This window comes from Abramis brama (genome assembly GCF_963993115.1).
Source record: "Abramis brama genome assembly, chromosome: 4".
Lineage (NCBI taxonomy): Eukaryota > Metazoa > Chordata > Actinopteri > Cypriniformes > Leuciscidae > Abramis > Abramis brama.
The window spans coordinates 29,622,254-29,645,057 of record NC_139966.1 but is presented as its reverse complement, the minus strand read 5'-3'; the positions used below and the strand labels follow the sequence as shown (position 1 = coordinate 29,645,057).

At 38.6% G+C, this 22,804-nt stretch overlaps 1 protein-coding gene across 3 annotated transcripts in view; it reads left to right on the top strand.

The window, feature by feature from the left end:
* Nucleotides 1-4,846: 4,846 nt before the first annotated feature.
* The window catches only part of LOC311081983 (uncharacterized protein), a 37,414-nt gene continuing 19,456 nt past the window's right edge, over nt 4,847-22,804 (top strand). The window contains exons 1-4 of one of the 3 annotated variants that reach the window (XM_084112737.1): nt 4,847-4,900; nt 5,418-5,566; nt 18,356-18,974; nt 19,494-22,070. In XM_084112737.1, the coding sequence (XP_083968863.1) occupies nt 5,485-5,566; nt 18,356-18,974; nt 19,494-19,701 (909 nt within the window). In that variant the 5' untranslated portion in view covers nt 4,847-4,900; nt 5,418-5,484 and the 3' untranslated portion in view covers nt 19,702-22,070. Of the gene's footprint in view, nt 4,901-5,417; nt 5,567-8,520; nt 8,917-18,355; nt 18,975-19,493; nt 22,071-22,804 lie in introns of those variants that run through there. The other 2 variants (XR_014606066.1, XM_084112736.1) reach the window with 2 other exon arrangements.

The following is a 22,804-nucleotide window of genomic DNA, read 5'->3' as shown; positions in this document are numbered from 1 at the left end:
ATAATTCAAATTTACACAATTCAAATTCAAATCATATTGTCATATTTTAAGCTCCATACGGTAACATATGCACTAGATGTATATCTATGGATGGGACTGAGCTCGAACAGCTTCAACATCAGCGACTTTTTATTGTATGAAATCGCTGTCAATCAAAAGGAGATGCAGCCTTTGAACAGACCCTCCAATCATCACGCAGAAGCCCGGAGTCCAGGCCAGCCCACTCCTCATTCACCCCCAGAGACGCTGAGCGTCCGTGGGCGGGACATAATCGAAGCATTTATCCAATGACCGTCTAGTTCCGAAGCAATGAAAAAAACTGCTCAAAGCAGCCCCATTGAAGTCAATGGACGCTGGGCTTCAACAGGGAAATGCACTGTGACGCTACAGGAATGTATGAGAAGGAAATTGAGTCAGCGGACCTGCTATATGTAACTGATTCTGAACGAACTCGTCTTTGAGATGAACGTTTTCTAACGCATTTTTAGTCAATAAAATATTAACACAATAGTACATATTTGACCATTAATTTTTTGACATTATAGGGGAAGCCGAGTTTCCCTTGCAGTTTTAAAGAAATCCCCACTGGTGTGGATGATTCATTTTTAACAGCGGATTCGGGTGTTGTTAGAGCTGATCTCTAGCGCATGAATTCCTCGTTAAAGTTCAGGTTCAAGTCAATAACCAGAGCCGGACAGTAACTGAGTACATTTACTTGAGTACAGTACTTAAGTACAATTTTGAGGGATCTGTACTTTACTCGAGTATCATTTTTGGGGAGTACTCATGACTTTACTCAAGTACATTTTAGAGGCAAATATTGTACTCTTTACTCCACTACATTTCTATCCATAACTGTGAGTACCCGTTACTCATATATAAAAAAAAAAATAAAAAAAAAGGAAAAAAGAAACATCTCGGAAACCCTCGATTTGTTGTTTCCCTCTCAAATGTGATTGGATTGTGCAGGCGCCACTGATTGGGACAGCCTATCAGCAATCACCTTCAGCTTTCCGCCAAAGTCAACTCCATGGTCAGATTTAGATAAGAGACGAAACCATGGACGAAACAATGGATGAAGACGCAGCAGGTCCATCCCGGGAGTATTTTTTTTCCCAGGATGGTAGGGGAAGACTCATGAATATTCATTAGGGAAGTCATCCCTGATTGGTCTTAACCCCAGTGACGGGTAGGTTTAGGGGCGGGGTTAGGGAGGTCATAAGACCCCCAGTGACGGGTAGGTTTAGAGGTGGGGTTAGGGGTAGGTCATCAGACCAATCAGGGATGACTTCCCTAATGAATATTCATGAGTCTTCCCCGTGGCCCCACATCGCCAGATTATTTAAATTTTCTGAACAAGTTAATGATAGTTTTCGCTTCAAGTGTTTGCTGTGTTTACCAATGTAAGCACTGTGGCAGTAGTAATGCAATATTTAGAAAATGTACTCTTGTACTCTTGATACTCAAGTACTTTTAAAAACAAGTACTTTAGTACTTTTACTTAAGTAGACATCTGACTGTAGTACTTTTACTTGTACTTGAGTAAAATTTAGCAAGTGGTATCTGTACTTTTACTCAAGTAATGAAGCTGTGTACTCTGTCCGCCTCTGTCAATAACAGACTTCCTTTGTTCAATTTGCACGCTGAACATGGGTTGGAGTTCTTAATTTTGAACTTTCAAAATGCTCTAGATTAATGAATTTATCTTTAAAATGTTAAAAAAATAAAAAATCGAACTATCTTACTATTCAAATACGATCAGCAAATTAAAACACGTCAAAGACACGCACGCAGCATTTACAAACATAAAAAAACTAGAATTAGAACATTACATGAATAAAAATCTCATTAATATTAAATCATGAATTTAAAACTCATTTTGATGTTCTATGACCCCTTCATAGGTGCAAGATCCTGCACGTGATAGTGGGACAATTGTGGCATTTTTATAATTGAATGTGCCTAATGCGCCATTTCTTAACCACAATCGGCCCAGCTCCACAAAGCCAAAACCTAGCCAAATCTGGCAACCATTACTGGGCCAGAGCTGGCTCACTTCCGGCGAGCCGCTGCCAGTACACAGCCGAGTGAGCCGACACTTGGTCGCGATTGGCCCGATTCCGCTGGCTACCTGGGGTGGGACACGATTACTGAGTGACTTCTCACTCAACTCAAACTTGGTAATAGTATGAATAAGAACGTAAGAATGCAGATTTGCCATTTTAACTGAAATTAGGATTGGTGCTGAAATTAGGACATTGTCGGTCAGTGCTTCTGTGAAAAAAACTAACAATAACATTAACACCCTGTGGTGAAATAACGGCGTATTTTTAACACCTGCTTGGGTTAAAACTTCATGTTCCGATAAGTTTGGAAAATTCTGCACACAGTAAACTTCAGAATATCCCTTCTCACAGGGGTGGACTGGCCATCTGGAGCACCAGGACTTTTCCCGGTGGGCCGCTGGCCAATGTGGGCCGGTCCACCAGGTACACAAATATATTTGTAAAAAACATTACGGAAATCATAATATTACTTACTATATCTCTACGCAAATGGATGAGTGAGTCAATCGCGCGGGCGCGGCCGACAAGGAGTGTGTTTTGTGTGCATGTGAGTGTATTGCCCCCCCTCCCTGTTAATTAGTTTGGTCTACTCCATTGCGTATCTTGAAATACGCCCCCTTTCACGTCTCATTTACAGAGAGAGAGAGATTGATCCGTTACAGCGAATTTCTCTGAGCAGATAATTACAAATAATTGTCCATGGATGAAAAGGTGGAAGAAAAGAAAAGGTGGAGCTGAAAAGTTACGCGTTAAAAAAAAAAAGCATCAGTTTAATGTCACATGATAGCCTAATAGTATGCCATGAGGATTTGTGTTAATGCAAAATAGTTTCAATCTTGATTCAGGAGTTGTACAGCTGAGTGGTGCAGCCTACTCTGCTGAGTAGTGTATCTTACATTGCACCAAGATGATACCCCCTGACTAGCTAATTTGCTGTCTTGATAGTTTTATATTAATAATGTTGTATGTCTTAATGTTTTTTCTGTCTGTTTCCCTTTGTTTTTAGCCTGGCTAACGTCAGACCTCGTCTCATTGAGACGTGGTCTGGGAACCACATGTTCATTTTCTCGTACCGTAAAACTTCAAATAATAGCCCGGGCTTTTATTTTCCCAAATCGCCGAACTGCACCGGCTTGTATTTGAGACAGGCGTCTATATGAGACAGGCCTTTAATTTAGTGTTGAGACTTCACCCTGTGCTGCAATATACATTTAGTTTTACATTCATTTACAGAAATCAGCTGGTTGAATGAAAATTGCTGATGTTATCGGATTTTCAGGTGATATTCTCAATTCATTCAGTTAACGGACGCTCTGAGGTAAAGTGAATTCAGACTGCAGACTCAGCAACAATTGTATTTAATTGTACAGTACAATCATAACATAGTACAGACATGATCTTAATTACATAATGTCCTTAAACATAACAATATTGCTGGCCATAAACTGACAAAGTGCGCGTCCGGTGTGCGATACCTCGAGTTGTCATAGACGCGACGCGGCGCTAACTCTGCCTGCCTTGCTTGCACTAACAGCTCCCGCCCAGATGCGCAGGGCTCTCTTGCGTGCGCAATCTGCACCATAGAACTGGCTTAAACAGACGATCTGACGGGTTTTAGAAGATTAGATACAACCCGAAACTAAAAAACAGACCAGGCCTCTATTTGAGACCGGCCTTTATTTATCCAAACCTGTAGCCACACCAGGCGTGTAAAAGAGACAGGCGTCTATTTGGGACTCGGCTATTATTTGAAGTTTTACGGTATTTGAGGCGTGGTTTACGAATGCCCAGAGCCGTTTATTGGGCGCTACGAATGTCTATCAAATGCGCCTGTATGTAGCTCATAGCCAATCGTTTCAATTATACCAGATGACGTATGTAGAGTGACAGAAATTTGACGAGGAAGAAGACGAAATAAACTTGCATTCTAAACTACTTGGAACACTATCTAAGGCTGCATCGAAAGGTAACTTTGCGTCTGATGCCATGTTGGATCCATAGATATAAACAAACTGCTTCAGTGTGTCGCATAGACGTCGTCATCGTCTTGCTGCTCCCTCCCCGTTCTGTGATTGGTTCCCTTTTTGAGGGGAAAATCTGGTCCATTGTGTCCAGGCTGCCTAGTAGCGTGAATAAAATCGCGCTGGGAGCAAGGCAGCATGGGGAAACCCAGGCTACTTTGTTTTACACATATGACCTAATACATGTTATGTTACTTAAAATAAATGTTTAAATAGCATTTATTTTTGTATTGTGTTATATTTTATGCTATAAGTGGTGTTAAATATTATTCTGCACATTAATGAGCCAATGTGTTATAATGTGGGATGTGGTGGGCTGCTGTAGGCCAGAAAGTCCAGGGCCACTTTTTGGTCCCAGTCTGCCCCTGACAACATGTATTTAAATAAGTATTTCACAAAGAAAATGAACTTAACATTTAATTTAATATTCATCAATATTATTGAAATTAACTAAATGAATAACTTTTTTACAACAAAAATTAAACATCATTGGACTTAAGCTGGACTGTGACGCTATTTTCTGGAAACAAACTTTGTTGCATTATTTTTATTGTAAAAATCTATAAATAAATGTGACTTTATGTGACTTGACAAAGAATTTGTGAAAAAAACTAAACAAAGAACTCTGAAATTCTCTTACATCGCATTTACACACACACACACACACACACACACACACACACACACACACACACACACACACACACACACACACATATATAGCATGTGAACAGGACTTTTATTTTGGTTTGGAGATGTGACGTCATAGGCCTGGGCCTCGATCATGCACTGTTGTGATTCGGCTGAAGAAAGGTTTGTGTTTTAAAACATTTAGATAGTTTTGTCGATATAAATCGTTCAATGTCATAGTTCTTACAGGCGATGCAAAGTTAATCATTTCTTATTGAAAGTAACGTTGTAATGCTTTTTCTAACGTTAATGAACGTTATTTATTGTCAGTAAAGTGCATGAGTAACAGAAAAGGTGCGTCTCATTTCTCTCCCTATATCGCGAATCAGTTTGTGATGGGAGAAACGGAGCTTTCAAAACTCCCGAGTCAACTGAACTAATTGATTTGAAAAATGATTCACTGATTCGAATCACTGAGCACTGACTAACTTAGACCTGCTGGTCAAAACACTGTAAATGCAACGAGAAACGTGTTACAACTAAAAAAATATCTATAAAAAAAATTAGGTCATTTAAAGACATTAACTTTCACCCTGACTCTCACCAGTGCACTGACTAACGTACTGCACTAGGGAGCTGATTGAGATCGCACCCAGAGGTTTATTTTTATTTCTGTTAATTATTCTCATCAACATGACAGATAGTCTAAACACACAGAAAAAGTCCTGGTGAAACGACTGAGATCCACGCGACACACTATTATAAAGATGGCAGTTATTAAAGAGGAGAGTGAAGACATGAAGATTGGAGAAACATCTTGTTTCACTCTGAATACTGAGACTCAAAAAGGTTGGTTTCATTTTCTAAGCTGAACATTTTTTGAAGAATGTCATATGAGTGTCCTAATTAAAGTGGTTTTATTTGGCATGGAGCGGGTCCCTCATGTGGACAGACATTGAGATCTCATGACCAGACAAATACTAACGCTGCCTTCAAGTGAACATGAGAAGATTCTACTTCTACATTGAACATTCGTATTATGACATGCAGTCAAACATTAAATTAGGAAAATTATTAACACGCTCAATTTGTGTAACATTAAATCCAATATCAACCTCTGAAATGAAAACAATGAAAGGCATTAATTTCTATCACCTAATTATGCAGCTAACAAAAGCATTTTGTATGTTCTACTTTTATCGCTGAACTACTCTCAGTTGACTGCCCAGATTGCTGTCCTCGTAAATATATTTTGGTGTTTAGCTCGTATAGCTCGAGCCTCCCTTGAGGAAAGCAAGCCAAGTTTGTCTACCTTTAGACTGAATGGGCAGGCGAACTCTGGAACTAACCATGAATGTTGTTGGTTATAGCATATTTAGATCTATTCCCATTGCGTCAAATGTTGCAGTGCTGAGCGCTGTAACCAATCACAGTCTGTTTAGTGCATGAATTCAGTGATCTTGCCGACTGGGTCACTCAAGATTTTTATTGATAGGCGAAGTTCTTCATTTATGTCTCTCATGTCAAAACATTTGACTGTTAAACATATTCTGTTGGATTGTAATTTTTTATGATACTGCTAGAAAATGCTGCTAGAATTTTATTCAGAAACATGTTTACATGGAATATGTCATAATGTAGCCTATCACCCGAATGTATTTTAGATTTTCTATCTTGTGTTAGGTTGAAATGTTTTTTGTATATTAATTTACATTTTATGGATTGTGATTATTGACCTTGTGTTTACCATGTAAATAGCCTCAATGCTAGCATGGCATTACAAATTTAATAAACAAACTAAGTAACAATCAATGATTTTGGTATTGCAACTCTAGTTTCTACACTCTCACAAATGCTTTCTGTCACGAACTGAGTCGTGACGTGCTCACGAAGCGGGCAGCCAGCCAAACGCCGGTGTGGCGAATAATATGGTTACTCGGTGAATTGGGTCCGGGCTGAGGACCCCATTAGTATGCCAGTAGTATGCCTGGTCTAAATCTGTTCTCGCGATAACTTGTAGCTAACGTGAGCTGTTTTAGTGTTATTATGTGGTAGCTTTGTGAATGCTAAATCCCGCTGGTCTTCAGAGAGACGGTACTAAGGCAGTATCAGCTCAGGAAAAGCTCATAGCACGCACGATCATCGGATAACGTTAGCTGTATGCTATGCTATTATCTAAGCTAACTAAAAAACACTACCAACGAGAAATGTTTAATTTCACAATCTATAGCTTCGGTTAAATACTAGTATATGAACCGTATAATTTAAAATACATTAAATACATTAATGATTCGTTATAACGTAGTACAAACGTCTTCTATAATAAAGTGATTTTGTATGATTTGTAACCAGGCACTAAAGCGATTACCCATAAAACGGGCTTTGAGCCAATCGGATTGCTTGGGTCCTCAGCCCGGACCCAATTCACCAAGTAACCATATTATTCGCCACACCGGCACTAACATTCAAGCTGTCTTTCCGCTATTCTCCGTGTCATATCGCTGTCATTGCCGTTTGCTGTTCTATTACTGGTGCACTATTTACAATGTCATTTACCACAGTTTGCCATAATTGCCAGCTAGCATGCAATGTTGTTTAAGCTGCATGGAAAGGCCTAACGTTACCGGCATTCTTAAATGGCAAATGTTTGTGCATGATCCCAAGCATATATAATATTACACAAACTATACATTGTCATTTTATCGCCCATCTGTATTAACGTCTTTTGGTATCAAGTAATGAAAATATACACACTGGCTGTCAAACTTCTTATTTATTTAGTTAAAGCTTTGTAATTACAACACTGTACACACTTAACCCACCACCGTCCCGATCTCCGGTTCAACTTCCTGGTTTTGCGTGGGGAAGCGGAGGGGATGTGCCACTGGGTTGAAATAGAGGGGTTTCGCGGGTGAGGGGTGGGAGAAACCATTATTGCAGGGGTGTTTTTGTGTTTATTTCTTGTATAGGTTTTTCTCTACAAATGTGATTTTGGTGGGGGAGAAACGTTTGGTATGTGTTTGTTTATTTGTTGTTTGCTTGTTTGATTTATTATTTAATTATTTTCATGTGATTACATGGATGATTGTTTTGTTAGCAATGGGGCAATCTAGTGGGTGGGGCTACGGCTAGTTTAAGGCTGTATTAGGCCCCATGGCCTCAGTGGCAGAAGGGCTGTGCAGAGAGAAAGAACTGTGGCATAGTAATGCTGGTTGGTAAAGTGTGCAGGGTCTTGAGAGACGTAGCCTGGCAACTTAATGCCTATTTATTTTCTTTATGAACAGTTTTTGTTTTGCTTTTTTTTTGACTATCCTGACACTGTAAATATTTGCACGTTTTGAAAAGATAAAGGAAAAATAAACAAGAGGCTTTCTAGAAAACTTGCAATTTCCCTGACTCCACCATCGGTCATCTTGCCACACTTTCATCATAACTAACATTGCAAACACAATGTAAATAAATCACCAAAACGTTTTGATTTAAGAGCAGAACTCAGTCATGGAACTGGAGTCTGACATCTCAAGTGATTTAATAAAGGCAGCATTTTTACATGCTTTCTGTATTATTACATCTCTTAGAGCAGGGGAGCCCAAACATGCTCCTGGAGGGCCACTGTCCTGCAAATTTGAACTCTTACCCCAATTAAACACACCTGAATCAGCTAAGCAATGTCTTCAGGACTACTAGGGTGTAGGGATGGGCACTCGAGTACTCGTTTGTGACGGCAACGATCGATCATGAAAACAATGATCGTCCTGACTTTAAAAAATATATTTATCTTTTTTTCTGATTGGTTATTGCAGCATTTGGGGCGGTTCCTGAGGTCTGATTGGTTGGTGTGAGACAGCACACCTTCCAGACCTGCAAAATGAAGTGAAACTGGATTTGAAAGCGCACACTACAGTGATGCCTGGAATCACTTTGATCATGAAATGCAAGATGTGCAGCGCCAGTCTATCGTATGCATAACATTATAATGAGAACACGATTGTAATAGAATGTTGTAAATTCTGTGCTTTAGTTTTTCAGTGCGCTGTTAAAGGAAGAGCGCGTTCACGAGTTAGCTACACAACAGACTAGCATGGTCAAGTTCATGTGCTCATTCACCTTTTGTGCAGATGTAAGTTGTAATATTACTTTTATGTGGTCTATATCTGATTAATCTCAAATATAAGACGCGTTTGGTTGAGTTTAATAACCAGCTAGCAAAACGCTGCAGTTTACCAATTTCATTCACTCTTCAGTTTCAGCTCAAATACAATGTCCGACATTGCTGTCTATGATTGGGTTATGAGACGGTCATATTAATACAGCATTTTGTTCACATTTTTAACAGTAGGCTAAACCTATGTTTTATTTAAAGGGGTCATATAATGGTACATGCACTTTTACAAGTTGATTGTACTGAAATGTGTGTTGGCAGTGCCTGTACACAACCATCATAAAATGATAAAAATCCATCCAGTGTTTTTTTTTAAATCTTCTTATATGTTTCCTCCTGTCTCAAATCAAGCTGTTCGATATTGTGACGTCACAATATCGACGCCCCTCCCACGATGTCTGATTGACAGCAGCGTTTCAAACACAGACCCGCCCTCGCGCCCTCGATCATTGTTGATAGCTGGAGTGCTGAGTAGAATGGCGTTTAACGATTGTGGTGTTCTGTTCTTGGGTGTAATAACGAACACAGCAGTCATATTGATGATGTTTCTAAATCCGTACAGCTGAAGACGCAGTGGCTGAGTTTGTTTTCGAAGGAAATATTCCCCACGATCAACGTCAATGCTTTCATGTTTGCGCGAATCATTTCACCAGACTGCTTTACAAATGAGGGTCAGTATAAAGCTGGATTTGCTAAGAAGCTGCTCTTGAAAAAAGGATCTGTACCAACTATTCGTGTTCCTGCTGAACCTCCAGAAGAACAAGTGAGTGTAACGTTTTATTGACCTTTATATTAATCTTTATATTAATCTTTGCAAATAGCTTGCACGCTTCACGATTAATGTGGCTATTTTTACACTCAGGGTAGCCTACATTATGGCATGTTTTCTATGTACGACGTTATCAATATAATTAATAATCCCACGTTTATAATGAACAACGCGTTAGGTTATTGTGTTATTATTACAAACGGTGTGCACAGAACAGAGGGGCGGAGTGAGCAAAGCTCATTATCATTTAAAGACACATGCACTGAAACGGCGTGCTGAAAACAGAGCTGTTTTTGACCAGGTAAAATGAGTGTTTTCTTACAATACTAATGAGAATTTTTAATTAAAGTATATTACAAACTTTTAATTTAGACCCTAAAGAATCATATTAGCTTGTACAAAAATGACATTATATGATCCCTTTAAAGTTGTTTCTCGTTATGGCTTTGAAAATGCGCAGTGATGCAGTGATGACTGAAATAATTTTCTATCATGAAAAATAAAGTTAAGTGCAAGATGTGAAGCACCAATATACACGCCATATACCATTACAATGAGAACGTGATTGTGATAGAATGGTGTAAATTCTCTGTGCGTTTCCCTTTCAAACCATAGACTAAAATACTAGCACGCTCAAGTTCACATGCGCCTTTGCGTCCTTTTGTGCAGATGCAAGTTGTAATGTTATGTTTATGTTATGTATCTCATGGATGTCATAGAACGGACTTAAGTTTAATCATTTACTCTTCAGCTTTACCTCAAGCAGCTATTCCTTTTAAATTCCTATTCTTTTTTGATAACATTGATGTTGTGGGCGCTACTCAATTCTCAAATTTATGCTTCCTTGTTTCCTCGCTCCTCCGTCCTCCAGCCGGTGACCTGGAAACTGATTGAACTCAGCCGTCTTGAAGGACATCTCAGTTCTCTAATTGCACCGTGAGGAATGAGGAAGCTTTGACCAAGGATACATTGGTGTATCCTCCCCTCACATATGGTTTGATTTGTTAACATTAGTTAATGTATTAGGCTAATAACTAACATGAACTAACCATGAGTAATTCATTTGTTACTGTATTTGTTAATCTTAGTTGATAAAAATACAGCTGTTCATTGTTTGTTCATGTTACTTCACAGTGCATTCACTATGTTAACAAATACAACTTTTGATTTCAATAATGTAGGCTATTAGTAGCCTAAATGTTGAAATTAACATTAATAATGCTGTAGAAGTGCAGTTTATAAATAGTAAATGTTAACTAATGTAGTTAACTAGAGTTTAATAAATGGAAAATTATTGTAAAGTGTTACCGGTTTGTTATATATGGGATTAATATCCTGCCATGATTCAAAACTGAAAATAAAGTTCTGAAAGGTTGAAACTAAGTGTTCGAAAACTCAAAATCTTATAAAAAAAGTTTTGCAAGATCGAAAAATAAGTTTTGCAAGCTTGCAAAATGTAAAAAAAATAAAAAAATATCTCTGCAAACATTATGTTGTTTTTGAGATTTCCTTCTTCAGAACTGCAAAAAAAAATTACGATGTTGCGCAAACAATTTTTCAGAGTTTCAAATTTGTCAGTGTTCTCCCACTGTATTAGTTTGTTTTCCAGGTTTGAAACCTTGTAAATGGTGATCTGAAAACTGGTGTGCGAATGTGTGAAAAAAAGTTTTGAAACTCTGAAAATAGAGTTTTGCAGGCTTGCAAAGTGGTAAAAAAAAAAAATAATCTCTGCAAACATAATATTGTGTTTGAGTTTTCCTTCTTCAGAAGTGCAACACTCTTTTTTACGGTGTTGTGCAATCATTTTTTCAGAGTTTCGAATTTGTCACTGTTCTCCCAGTGTATAGTTTGTTTTCCAGATTTGAAACCTTGTAAATGGTGATCTGAAAACTGGTGTGCGAATAGGTGAAAAATAGTTTTGAAACTCTGAAAACTGAGGTTCGAAAGGGCGCAACTTATTACATTACATTTGCACTCCTATTGCAGACTATTTTTTCAGAGCTGAGTTTACAACACCCACTTTGCGGAGATACGCCCACACAGTTGAGAGCTTGCGACTCACGTGATTTGTGGCAGCGTTGTCACGCAGCTCTGCTCTGAAACTCTGAAACTCAGACTGAGCGAAAATGAAGCTTCGCAACTTCGCAACTTAAAAAAAAGCCTGGAGGGAGGGCCTTCTGCTATTGGCCAATGCTTTGCTGTCTGCTGACGTACAGTCCAATCACAAGTCGTATTTACTGGAAAGGTGGGATTGACCGACTGCTCCGCCAATGACGAAATTCTCACTCTCGAAATTCTCATGCTCACTCGCCTCACACACAGTCTATGCTCACACAGCGAGCGACTTACTTTCCTCAGCTGGCGACTCACTTTCCTCTGCTGGCGACTCACTCTCCTCACACAGCGAGCGACTCACTTTCCTCAGCTGGCGACTCACTTTCCTCAGCTGGCGACTCACTCTCCTCACACAGCGAGCGACTTACTTTCCTCAGCTGGCGACTCACTCTCCTCACACAGCGAGCGACTCACTTTCCTCAGCTGGCGAATCACTCTCCTCACACAGCGAGCGACTCAGTCATGTACATTGGCCTAATATTATAATAAAATCTCAAGTAGGCTACTGTATTGGTGCAATAACTAACTTCAGTAAACTGTTCAATTGTTGTGTTGTAAAAGTCATTTATTCTGAACCAATAATCTTAAATTGATTCTCATTGCATTTTTTTTTTAACATTTATAAAGGCAATTTCCTTCATAAAAAAAAAAAAAAAAAAAACTCAAATATTCAACATGAATGCATGGGGCAAAAATATAAAAATATTTAGTGTATATTATGTGTATTTTATGTTTGTTTAAGGACTGCTGCTGGCCAATAAAAAAGCCAATAAAACTTATGAATACAATTGTAGTTAAAAAACAAATAATAATCATAAAACATAATGGGGCATTCATGTTGAATATTCTTTTGAATGGTGTTATCAAATAATAATCTGTTATAATCTGATTGTAATTTATAGGCCTACAGTTAACTAATGTGATCTTTACAAAAACATAATGGTGTATGTAACTTTGAAATGTGTTTTACCTATTTTGATACCAATGTGAATCAGCAAAAATGGAAACGTCACTTTTTCAGAATATTCTATTTTAAAGATAATTTATAAAATAAACTTTTTAAAAAGCCGTGCATCCTGTTAGCGTATCCTGTGCGCTTTCGTCATTGGCGGAGCAGGCGGTCAATCCCACCTTTCCAGTAAATACGACTTGTGATTGGACTGTACGTCAGCAGACAGCAAAGCATTGGCCAATAGCAGAAGGCCCTCCCTCCAGGCTTTTTTTAAGTTGCGAAGTTGCGAAGCTTCATTTTCGCTCAGTCTGAGTTTCAGCAGAGCTGCGTGACAACGCTGCCACAAATCACGTGAGTCGCAAGCTCGCAACTGTGAGGGCGTATCTCCGCAAAGTGGGTGTTGTAAACTCAGCTCTGAAAAAATAGTCTGCAATAGGAGTGCTAATGTAATGTAATAAGTTGCGCCCTTTCGAACCTCAGTTTTCAGAGTTTCAAAACTTTTTTTCACCTATTCGCACACCAGTTTTCAGATCACCATTTACAAGGTTTCAAATCTGGAAAACAAACTATACACTGGGAGAACAGTGACAAATTCGAAACTCTGAAAAAATGATTGCACAACACCGTAAAAAAGAGTGTTGCACTTCTGAAGAAGGAAAACTCAAACACAATATTATGTTTGCAGAGATTTAATTTTTTTACCACTTTGCAAGCCTGCAAAACTCTGTTTTCAGAGTTTCAAAACTTTTTTTCACACATTCGCACACCAGTTTTCAGATCACCATTTACAAGGTTTCAAACCTGGAAAACAAACTAATACAGTGGGAGAACACTGACAAATTTGAAACTCTGAAAAATTGTTTGCGCAACATCGTAAAAAAATGTTGCAGTTCTGAAGAAGGAAATCTCAAAAACAACATAATGTTTGCAGAGATATTTTTTATTTTTTTTACATTTTGCAAGCTTGCAAAACTTATTTTTCGATCTTGCAAAACTTTTTTTTGTAAGATTTTGAGTTTTCGAACACTTAGTTTCAACCTTTCAGAACTTTATTTTCATTTTTGAATCATGGCAGGATATTAATCCCATAGTTATACACAGATTCAGACGTCTCGTGAGTTCAATGTTGGACAGATCAGTTGTTTTAACCATTCATTAAAGTGAATCGGTTCAAAGGAGTCATTAGTTCGCGAATCAGACGTGTCATTAGTGGACGCATGTAGCCTACGGCACGCATTGTGTGATTATCTCGGCAGTTTAGGACATCGCACAAGATTTGTGTCAACACAGAAATCACTGGATAGATTTTTTTTTTGTTTATTGAAAGTGTTTTTTTTATGTCAGCTGAATGTGTGGAACACTTTTCAGAGAAGATAAGGCAACGTTTTTTGTAGCACAATTCACACCCCGCGGTAATTCAGGAGAAAAAAATCTCTGAATGCATCACGTGAAACTTAGGTCTGCCAACCTTTTACTATCGTGGCAATTGATTTTGATTAATATGCGCGAGGCAGGGGGAGCAAGACAGCGCTCGTGGAGTTTGAAGACGGTGAGAGTGCTGTCTCTGCTCGTTCTTATATGCGCCCTGTCAAGCGCAGCAGTCATTCTATGCTACAAGAATTCACGGCCGCCAAAACCCCGGCATAGACCTTTATCTACAAATAAAGTATAATAATGGGAATGGGAACATTGATCTTGGAGAGAGTGTCATCGTGATACTGTCATAACCGAACGTGACGCGCTGTTTGAATGCTGAATGGAGAACGACTGAGGAGAGATGAGTTTCCATTAACTTTAACTTAATGACTTAAATATTCATTTTTACCTCACATTATGCTATCGAATGACTTTATAAGTCTTGGAATATAGTGCACGAAAACTTTATGGTGCTTTACAATGTTTTTTATGCCTTTAGTGGGGCTTAACAATAACACAATGGTATGCACAACATCGGACCTCACTGAGAAGCTGCAGCCGTGGATTTTTGGTGTGAGGGCCCGCCACCACAGAATGAATGCAGGGTGTCCGCGCGGTAGTAAAAAGAAACTACCAAAATTAAGGCCCTTGAAAGGTAGTAAAAGGTAACAAACGCAATTTGACTTGGTAGTAAATTTTTCATCACCACCTCAATATATGAGTTTCCATTTTTTTGCTTAATATTTGTGTCTCCATATTTTAACTTCATCTAGCATAATTTAAAAATATATACGGTGCTAACAACATGACCTGACGGGCTCGACATTAACGCTTGTCCGCTTGTCCGGGACAAGTGGATTTTTTGAATGGACAAGTAAAAGAGAATTTTCCTTGCCCGACCGGTGTTGTGCCGAATTTCGACCCCCTGCCAAATTATTACCCCCCTCGTTGAAGTCAGTACCTGATTGCCTAATCCTAACCCCACCCCTAATCCTACCCCTCCCCCACAACTAATCCTAAACCTACCAATACTAAGGGGGTAATAATTTGGCAGGGGATCGAAATTCGGCACAACACCGGACAAGTAGCCTGATTAAACGTCAATAACAAAAAAAAATTTTTTACTAGGGAATCACTAAAATGAGAGAATGATTCTGATTGTATTATATTTATTGTAAGTTGCGATCGATAGTGGATAAGTATTACTGACGGTAACAAGGTTGCGCTGTTGAGGCTCGCGCAGCCTCTCGAGGAGAAGTCCAAACAAATGTAAACTCAGTTTAAACTCAGTTAACAACATACTGCCAGTACCAAAATTCAAAATGTGTTTTAATATTTTTAACATATGATACAGTTTAGCAACCTCACACGACGAGTGCCGTTTTCCTGAATACCATCACGACTGAAAATGTGACATTGCTTTCATACAACAGTTCAAATTAAGTCACTTACATTTTAGACACAATATTGACTGTTTTTGTTCTGTTTCAGCCGCGAAAATAGTTCCAAACAAAGATCACAGCAGAACCGTAACGCATCTCACAGCAACACTTAACCGTGTGTCATTACTGAATGATTCAGCGTTTTGAACGAATTGGCTGAGTCAAAGATTCAATGTCCCATTCATAAACATGTCTCATTCTTGAATGAATCAGTTGTTTGAACGAATCGTTTGAATGAATGACTCAATGACTCGCTCATTAAGACGGTCGCCTTCCGCCTCCTACTGGCGGTTTACTTTAACTTTAATGTTTAAAAGTATCATTCTTTCCAACGTTTCTTATTTGTATATTCAAAAATATTTAAAACAATCTCATATTCATAACATTATATAATGCAGTTGTAAATTTTCAGTGTAAATGATTTAATTTGATCAGCCCTACCTAGGGTAACAACATATTATCTTATTAGGCTATTCCAATTTAATCTATTGATAAAATTTAAAACTAAAGATGAAGCATACATTTAATAAGATTTGGGGGGGGCACACCACCATATCTGCACCTTATCTGCACCTTTAAAGCCCTTTGAAGGTGCAGATATGACAATATGCAGATTTAAATATATCAGAGCTGATTGAACACAGATGAGGATATTTCTTCAGAATAAATTATATTTACAGCACACACACACCAAAAAAATTCCGGACAAGCAACTTTTTTACTCGGACAAGTGAATGACAGATTTACTTGTCCAAAGGACAAGCACATGAAAAGGCTTAATGTCGAGCCCTGAGTGAGTCGGAGATGATAGCAATGACAAAGTGCCAAGGTTATTATTCACCTTATTAGGGCTAAGGGCTATGGTTAGGATAACTCAAGGGCTAGGGTTAAGATAAGGACAACTGAAACTCAACTCGACACTACAAAAAAAAACATAATTGACAATGACAATACTTAATGATCACAATTAAACATTAGTGTACCTAATATGTATGATGGGTGTGACAGTGTCATACTTATACCTTATAGTAAGTATTAAGTGGTGCTTTGCAGTGGTGCTCCCAGTCGATTATTTGGTCGATACGTTCTTGCTCGACCAAAATTCTGATTGGTCGATTTTTTGCCGCGTTCATTTCATTAGTTTTTCCGCGTTCATTTCATCAGTTTTTACCTATTTTTTTACAGTCTATGGTTTTGCCGCGTTCATTTCATCAGGTGGAAAGCACTAATTACTAATGGGGGTGTTTTCAGAGCACCCCTGTTTCACAGGTAACAGTCTGTCTTCAGAACACCCCCCCTTGTTTTCACTTCTTTTGGATTAGCCCAACCCACTGGAGAAGAGACAGATTGAAGAAAGTAGGCTACTAGAAGGTTTACTGAATATTATTACTTGATCTGGTTTGTTTAATAAACATTCTTTTTTTATTATAGTGGACGTGCCTTTTGTGTTTAAGAGTAAAAGCTTTAAGTTAATAGTCTATTCGTGTCTCAGCCGCGAAGCTGAGCTCCTATGTTCAGCCTCGCTCTGTGCGAGCTGCAATGAAATTATAGTGTCTGTCAGTTATTATAATACATATGACAAAAACAATTGTCTAAATTATGTTGCATATTCCTCAAAAGTTCTTGTCATGATATCACTAGTTGACAACATAGTACTATTTTCGGAAATCATAGGCTATGATATTGCGCGCAGATGCACGTGATGCAACGCTGCAGAGCCGACAGACTCGTGTGTCAGACTCATTTCAGTGCAAAATAATTAGGTCAAAAACGATTTAATATACTGCAAATAGCCTACTAGTTTTTTATGTTTATTTATAATTCATTTAGGCGGACAACAAGGCTACCAAGTACTGCGCACAGTGCGCAGCTAATTAATTTAACGTTTTTTTTCCCCTAACATCATTTTTAGTCGATTTGTAGTCGAAAATTTCAGGACTTCAGTCGACCAAGATTTTCTTTGGTTGATTACAGCCCTACAGATCAGTAGCAGGAGTCAGAATTAATTTATCACGCAACAAGAGTGAGGAGCTGTCTGAAAAGAAGAGTGAGGTGAGCTGACTGACAAGACGATGGCAGAAGATTTGGTTTCAAAGTGAAATGTAAAAGAGCCTATTTGGTAATATTTGGTACTGTTTTGTTGTTTTTTTATTAAGAATAATAATAAACCCACCATTCAAGCAATTGCCTCCCCAAATTGTCGCTAATTAGTCCACAAAGAATAAAGGCAATTTTGAAGGTAAAATGGGGTTCAACCCGTTACTAGAAAGCTGTACCTAAGAAAGTGGTCAGTGAGTGTATGTGCAGTGTGTGGGCACTTGCATGAATGTATGAGAGCAATGATGTCAAGATTTTCACTGAATAATATTTTCGATGTGTTTCCCACTAAACACTATAGTGTGCCTTTAGAAAACGTGCAATATAAGACGATATATAGACGAAATATAGCAAAATATATATTTTTAAATATTTCTCCTTGTGTGAGTAAATGAGTAAATAATTACTACATTTTCATTTTAATGTGAACTATCCTAGAATAATTTCATAGAAACAAAAACAAAAAAAACATCAAAGTTGATGTGTGATTAATTTGCCATTTAATTTGATTAATTAATCTGCACATCATGCAATGACATCCGAAATGTCCACTGTTGGAGGCACGACGCCAGGACCAGGGTTAAGAACCACTGCTTTAATGCATTTTTATGTTGTTTTTGATGTATGTTGCTTTGTGCCATTAAATTAGGGTTAACATTTTTGTTTTGTTTTGTTTTTGCTTTAGATATGATGCAGCTGAAAGAGGAAAGTCAAGAACTGAAGGAAATTGAACTGAAAATTCAGAATGAGAAAGATCAGGATTTCATAACTGGGGGAAAATATTTTAGTTGCTCAAAGACAAAAATGACTTCACGAAAAAGAGCTGGAAGTTCTTTAATTTGTGGACAGTGTGGACAAAGTTTCACTCAAAAAGCAAGCTTTAAAGTCCACATGAGAATTCACAATGGAGAGAAGCCTTACACCTGCAAACTGTGTGGAAAGAGCTTCACTCAAAAAGGAAACCTAAGTGTCCACATGAGAATTCACTCTGGGGAAAACTCTTTCGCCTGCAATCTGTGTGGGAAGAGCTTCTCAAGAAAAGAAAATCTTAAGACTCACATGAGGATTCACAATGGAGAGAAGCCTTACACCTGCCTTCAGTGTGGAAAGAGTTTTACACATAAAGGACACATTAATTCCCACATGAAGATTCACACTGTAGAGAAGCCATTCACATGTGATCAGTGTGGAAAGAGTTTGAGATGTAAAGTAACCCTGAAAAACCACATGAGGATCCACTCAAGAGATAACTGTTTTATATGTCCTCAGTGTGGAAGGAGTTTCACAGACAGCAATCACCTTAAAGGAGAACTCGGTAACTCTAGCGAACTCTAGTCACTTCTTTGCTGATTTTCCCTTTTGTTGTCGCATGTTTTCCCCACGAGCTCCCCCTACAGCTGTGGGGGGGCGTATATTTCACAACACAGTCGTAAAAAACTCACTTGCGGCGGCCTCCTCCCCCTCTCTACCGCTGCTCATGTGCGTGTGTTTTGATCGGAGCAAGCCAACTGTATCGCGTGGAGCTATGTCTACCGAGGTGGGTAATCTGGTAATACATCATACATGCGTGTGTGTTTATGTCGAATTGCCGTAAAGCAATTTGTGTTTCGCGCTCGTTCTCGTTCTAGTTCTCGCTTCTCACGAGACTTCCAATTTCTATCTTGCCGGGACGGTAGTGAACAAGTTGCAAGGTTGGTTTTCCGCCTGGGAACGCTGGGGGGAGCGGGGAAAGTCACCAATATCACCAGAACAGGTTGTTTAACCATCCAAATGATTTCTAGACAGTTTTATTAAGTTAAAAAAGTTACCAAGTTCTCCTTTAAGAGTCATGTAATAGTTCACATCGGAGAGAAGCCTTTCATGTGCCCTCACTGTGGAAAGACTTGCTCAAACAAAACAAACCTTGAGGTGCACATGAGAATTCACACTGGAGAGAAACCTTTCACCTGTCAACAGTGTGAGAAGAGTTTCACATATAAAAGAGACCTAAAACGTCATTGGCAAACTCATTCTGGAAAGAAACTTCAGTGATCTGTGTGTGGCATTTTACTCAGTGTAGTTATTAAATGTACTTCAGAGTTATACATAAAGTACTTATAAGAATCATCTTTTCCATACAGTACATTAAAGTGCATCAAAAACAAGGCAAAATACAGCAGGGCCTACTCCCTGATTTATGAAATTAAAGTTGACTTTGTCATCATGTAACTGCCAAGTTGAATGCAGCAGCAGTAATGCACGTATGTAGGGACGTGGTGGCCTTAATAGCGTTATCATTGTACTTCTTGTTCTTCACATGGCTTTTGGATAACAGGTGGTCAGTGCATGTATTTTTGCGCTTCTAGTCAACGGAATGTTGACAACTTACAAAACGAGTTCGCCTGACACATAAAAGTCACGTCGGCACTGAGGGCTTAGCGTCAAGTTTCTTAACTTTTTCGCCGACGAAAGCAGAGCCGTGGAGAGCGGCTTCGCCATGCTTTCATTGTTTTGAAGGGGGAGCTGAAATGACGGGACGTGTTGTGTCGCCCAGATTTGCTTCCCCCGGTCTACATTTTCCTCAGGCATACGGTTTTCTCCCACACAAAAACAGAATTTTATTCCAAATATGTAAAATTCCGTGAAATACCGCGTTAACACTAGATTCCGCGTTAATTTGCCAATTCCGCGATTCCGTCCGCGATTCCGTGATCGCGGAAATTATAGGGCCCTATACTCCTACTATTATTATCATGAATATTATTGTTGTTACTACTACTACCACTATTATTATTGTTATTATTATAAGTATGAATACTACTTCTACTACAACTATTACTATGATTGTCTCAAATTGCCTCTATCTATACCAATAAAATACCCCATTGCTTAAACTTACCAATTTACCTGCATGCATCACTATATCGATATATTTATATTTATATTTAGCTGTTTTTTTGTTGTTGTTTTTTTGTGTTCTGTTTGTCTTTCTCTCTTCTGTATGTGTATATGTCATAGATATTTTACCTATGTTTTGTTAACTTGCAATAAAAGAAAAAATAAATAAATAAAAAAAGTGTACTTGTACCATCACCTCCACTGCCACATTTTCAATGTGATAAAGTGAAGCAAACAGAGATGATAAACTGTCCTACTACAGTGGTTACAGTATGTAAGAGATGTAATAAACCTAATACAATATAAATACTATTCTGTCTGAGTGGTATCATAGTTGGCTAGATACCACAACCATAATGACTTAGTGTCTAAACAAAAAGAGCAGCAGTTTGTAAATCAATATAACTTTTATTTATTGTGTATCAGCGATTAAAAACCTAAAAACAGCATATAATTATATATTGACAAAAAATATTATACAGTAGGCATTGATTCTTGAACTCCACTGGACATTTTCGTATGCGTTTTTTCTTCTTCGTATTTGTGATTCGGTTGCTCTGAACTGTCAGAACACCATTCATAATGCTTGCTACGGATGTGAAAAACGCAGAAAATCGAACCCGATCCAAATTTTTTATGACGGACGAAAGTTTCGGAGGCAGTGTGTAAGCATGATTGACATAATGTGAGGTCGTATTTATTTTTTAACGTGCGAAAACTGCCGGCCTTAAATCGGGCAGAAGCTGCAGTGTGGGGTGGATTCGCAGGCAGCGGAGAATGCAGGTGGCGATTGCAACTAAGTGACGTCACTTGCAGAGGGTGTTCCGGTGACTGTGAGGTTGTGTTTACACGACAACGATGTACTAAAAATGGAAACATTTTGTCTTTGCTTTTTTTCACCTACAGACAACATTATCAAAATTATTCTTTACAAGGATCCATGAAAATGACAAAAAATGCTGCATTATCATGCCAGGCCAGTAGTTTGTAAAGAAACACCATTTCCCTATAGGCTGAACACGTAATACGACTGCGCATAATGTCACCATTTTCAGAAATTCACGTTTTTGTTGTTTACATGGAGACGATAACGAATTTTAACAGTTTGCGTTTTCAGGCCCCCAAAATGCATTATGTCTGCAATGACCCCCACAAACATTACATCAGGTTTCAGAGCTACGGGCATATACCCATACAACAAGGATATCTTCCCAGATGAAGATTATGCCCCATCAATGGTAACAGACAGGCCAAACCCAGAAGAGCCCTCCACCAGTGCTGCTGCTGACCCGCCTGGACCATCACATGAGAAGCCAACCCATACCACAGGTCTTGAAGCAGGTCCAGACCCAGGGGAGCCACCTGCCACTCTTCCGGGACCAAATCCTGAGCACTCATCAAGTGATGAAACTGGTTCTGGTGCCCATGGGAGTTATGTGTCTCCAAAAGTCATACTTCCCTTGCCAAAAGCCACAGCAAGAAGGCCCAGAATGATGAGAAAGAAAGTAAAAACAAGAATTGTGACCGACACACCTGAGAAGATGGAGCTGGTGAACAAATACTTATTTGCAGCTGTATCATACAAATAAATAGTTAAAAAATCATACATTGTGATTTCTGGATTTTTTTTTTAGATTATGTCTCTCACAGTGGACATGCACCTACGATGACAATTTCAGACCCCTCCATAATTTCTAAGTGGGAGAACTTGCAAAATAGCAGGGTGTTCAAATACTTATTTTCCTCACTGTAGATGACTTCAAGGGTTAGTTCACCCAAAAATTACATTTCTGTGAAATTTCCCGCCTGTAACACGCCTCTCTGGAACAATGTCACACAAACCCATCATTTCACCAACAAATGGAAGTTTTATAAGAAAACTAATAAAAGAAATCACTGGAAACTAGCGAGATCGCAAAACGAACATGATAAAAAAGACAGTTTGCGTGGCATTTTTGTTGTTTACATAAAGATTTAAAACCCAAGCATTGTTGTTTTACCATAGTTTTACACTAATAAGTGATACATTGACCATAATACATTTATTTGTGTCAAGATTGCACATTAGTTGCACAGAAATTAAGTAGTTACCATTATTTCACAAAAGAAAGAGGACACGTACTTATTCAGTCACGTCTGTTTCTGTTTATTTGTTGTCACGAGGAAAACAAGATATTACAGGCACAGGGCAATGTCTCTGTAGACACAAACACCACCACACACTTCTAGTGGATCATAAGTAATGTTTGAGAGTAGG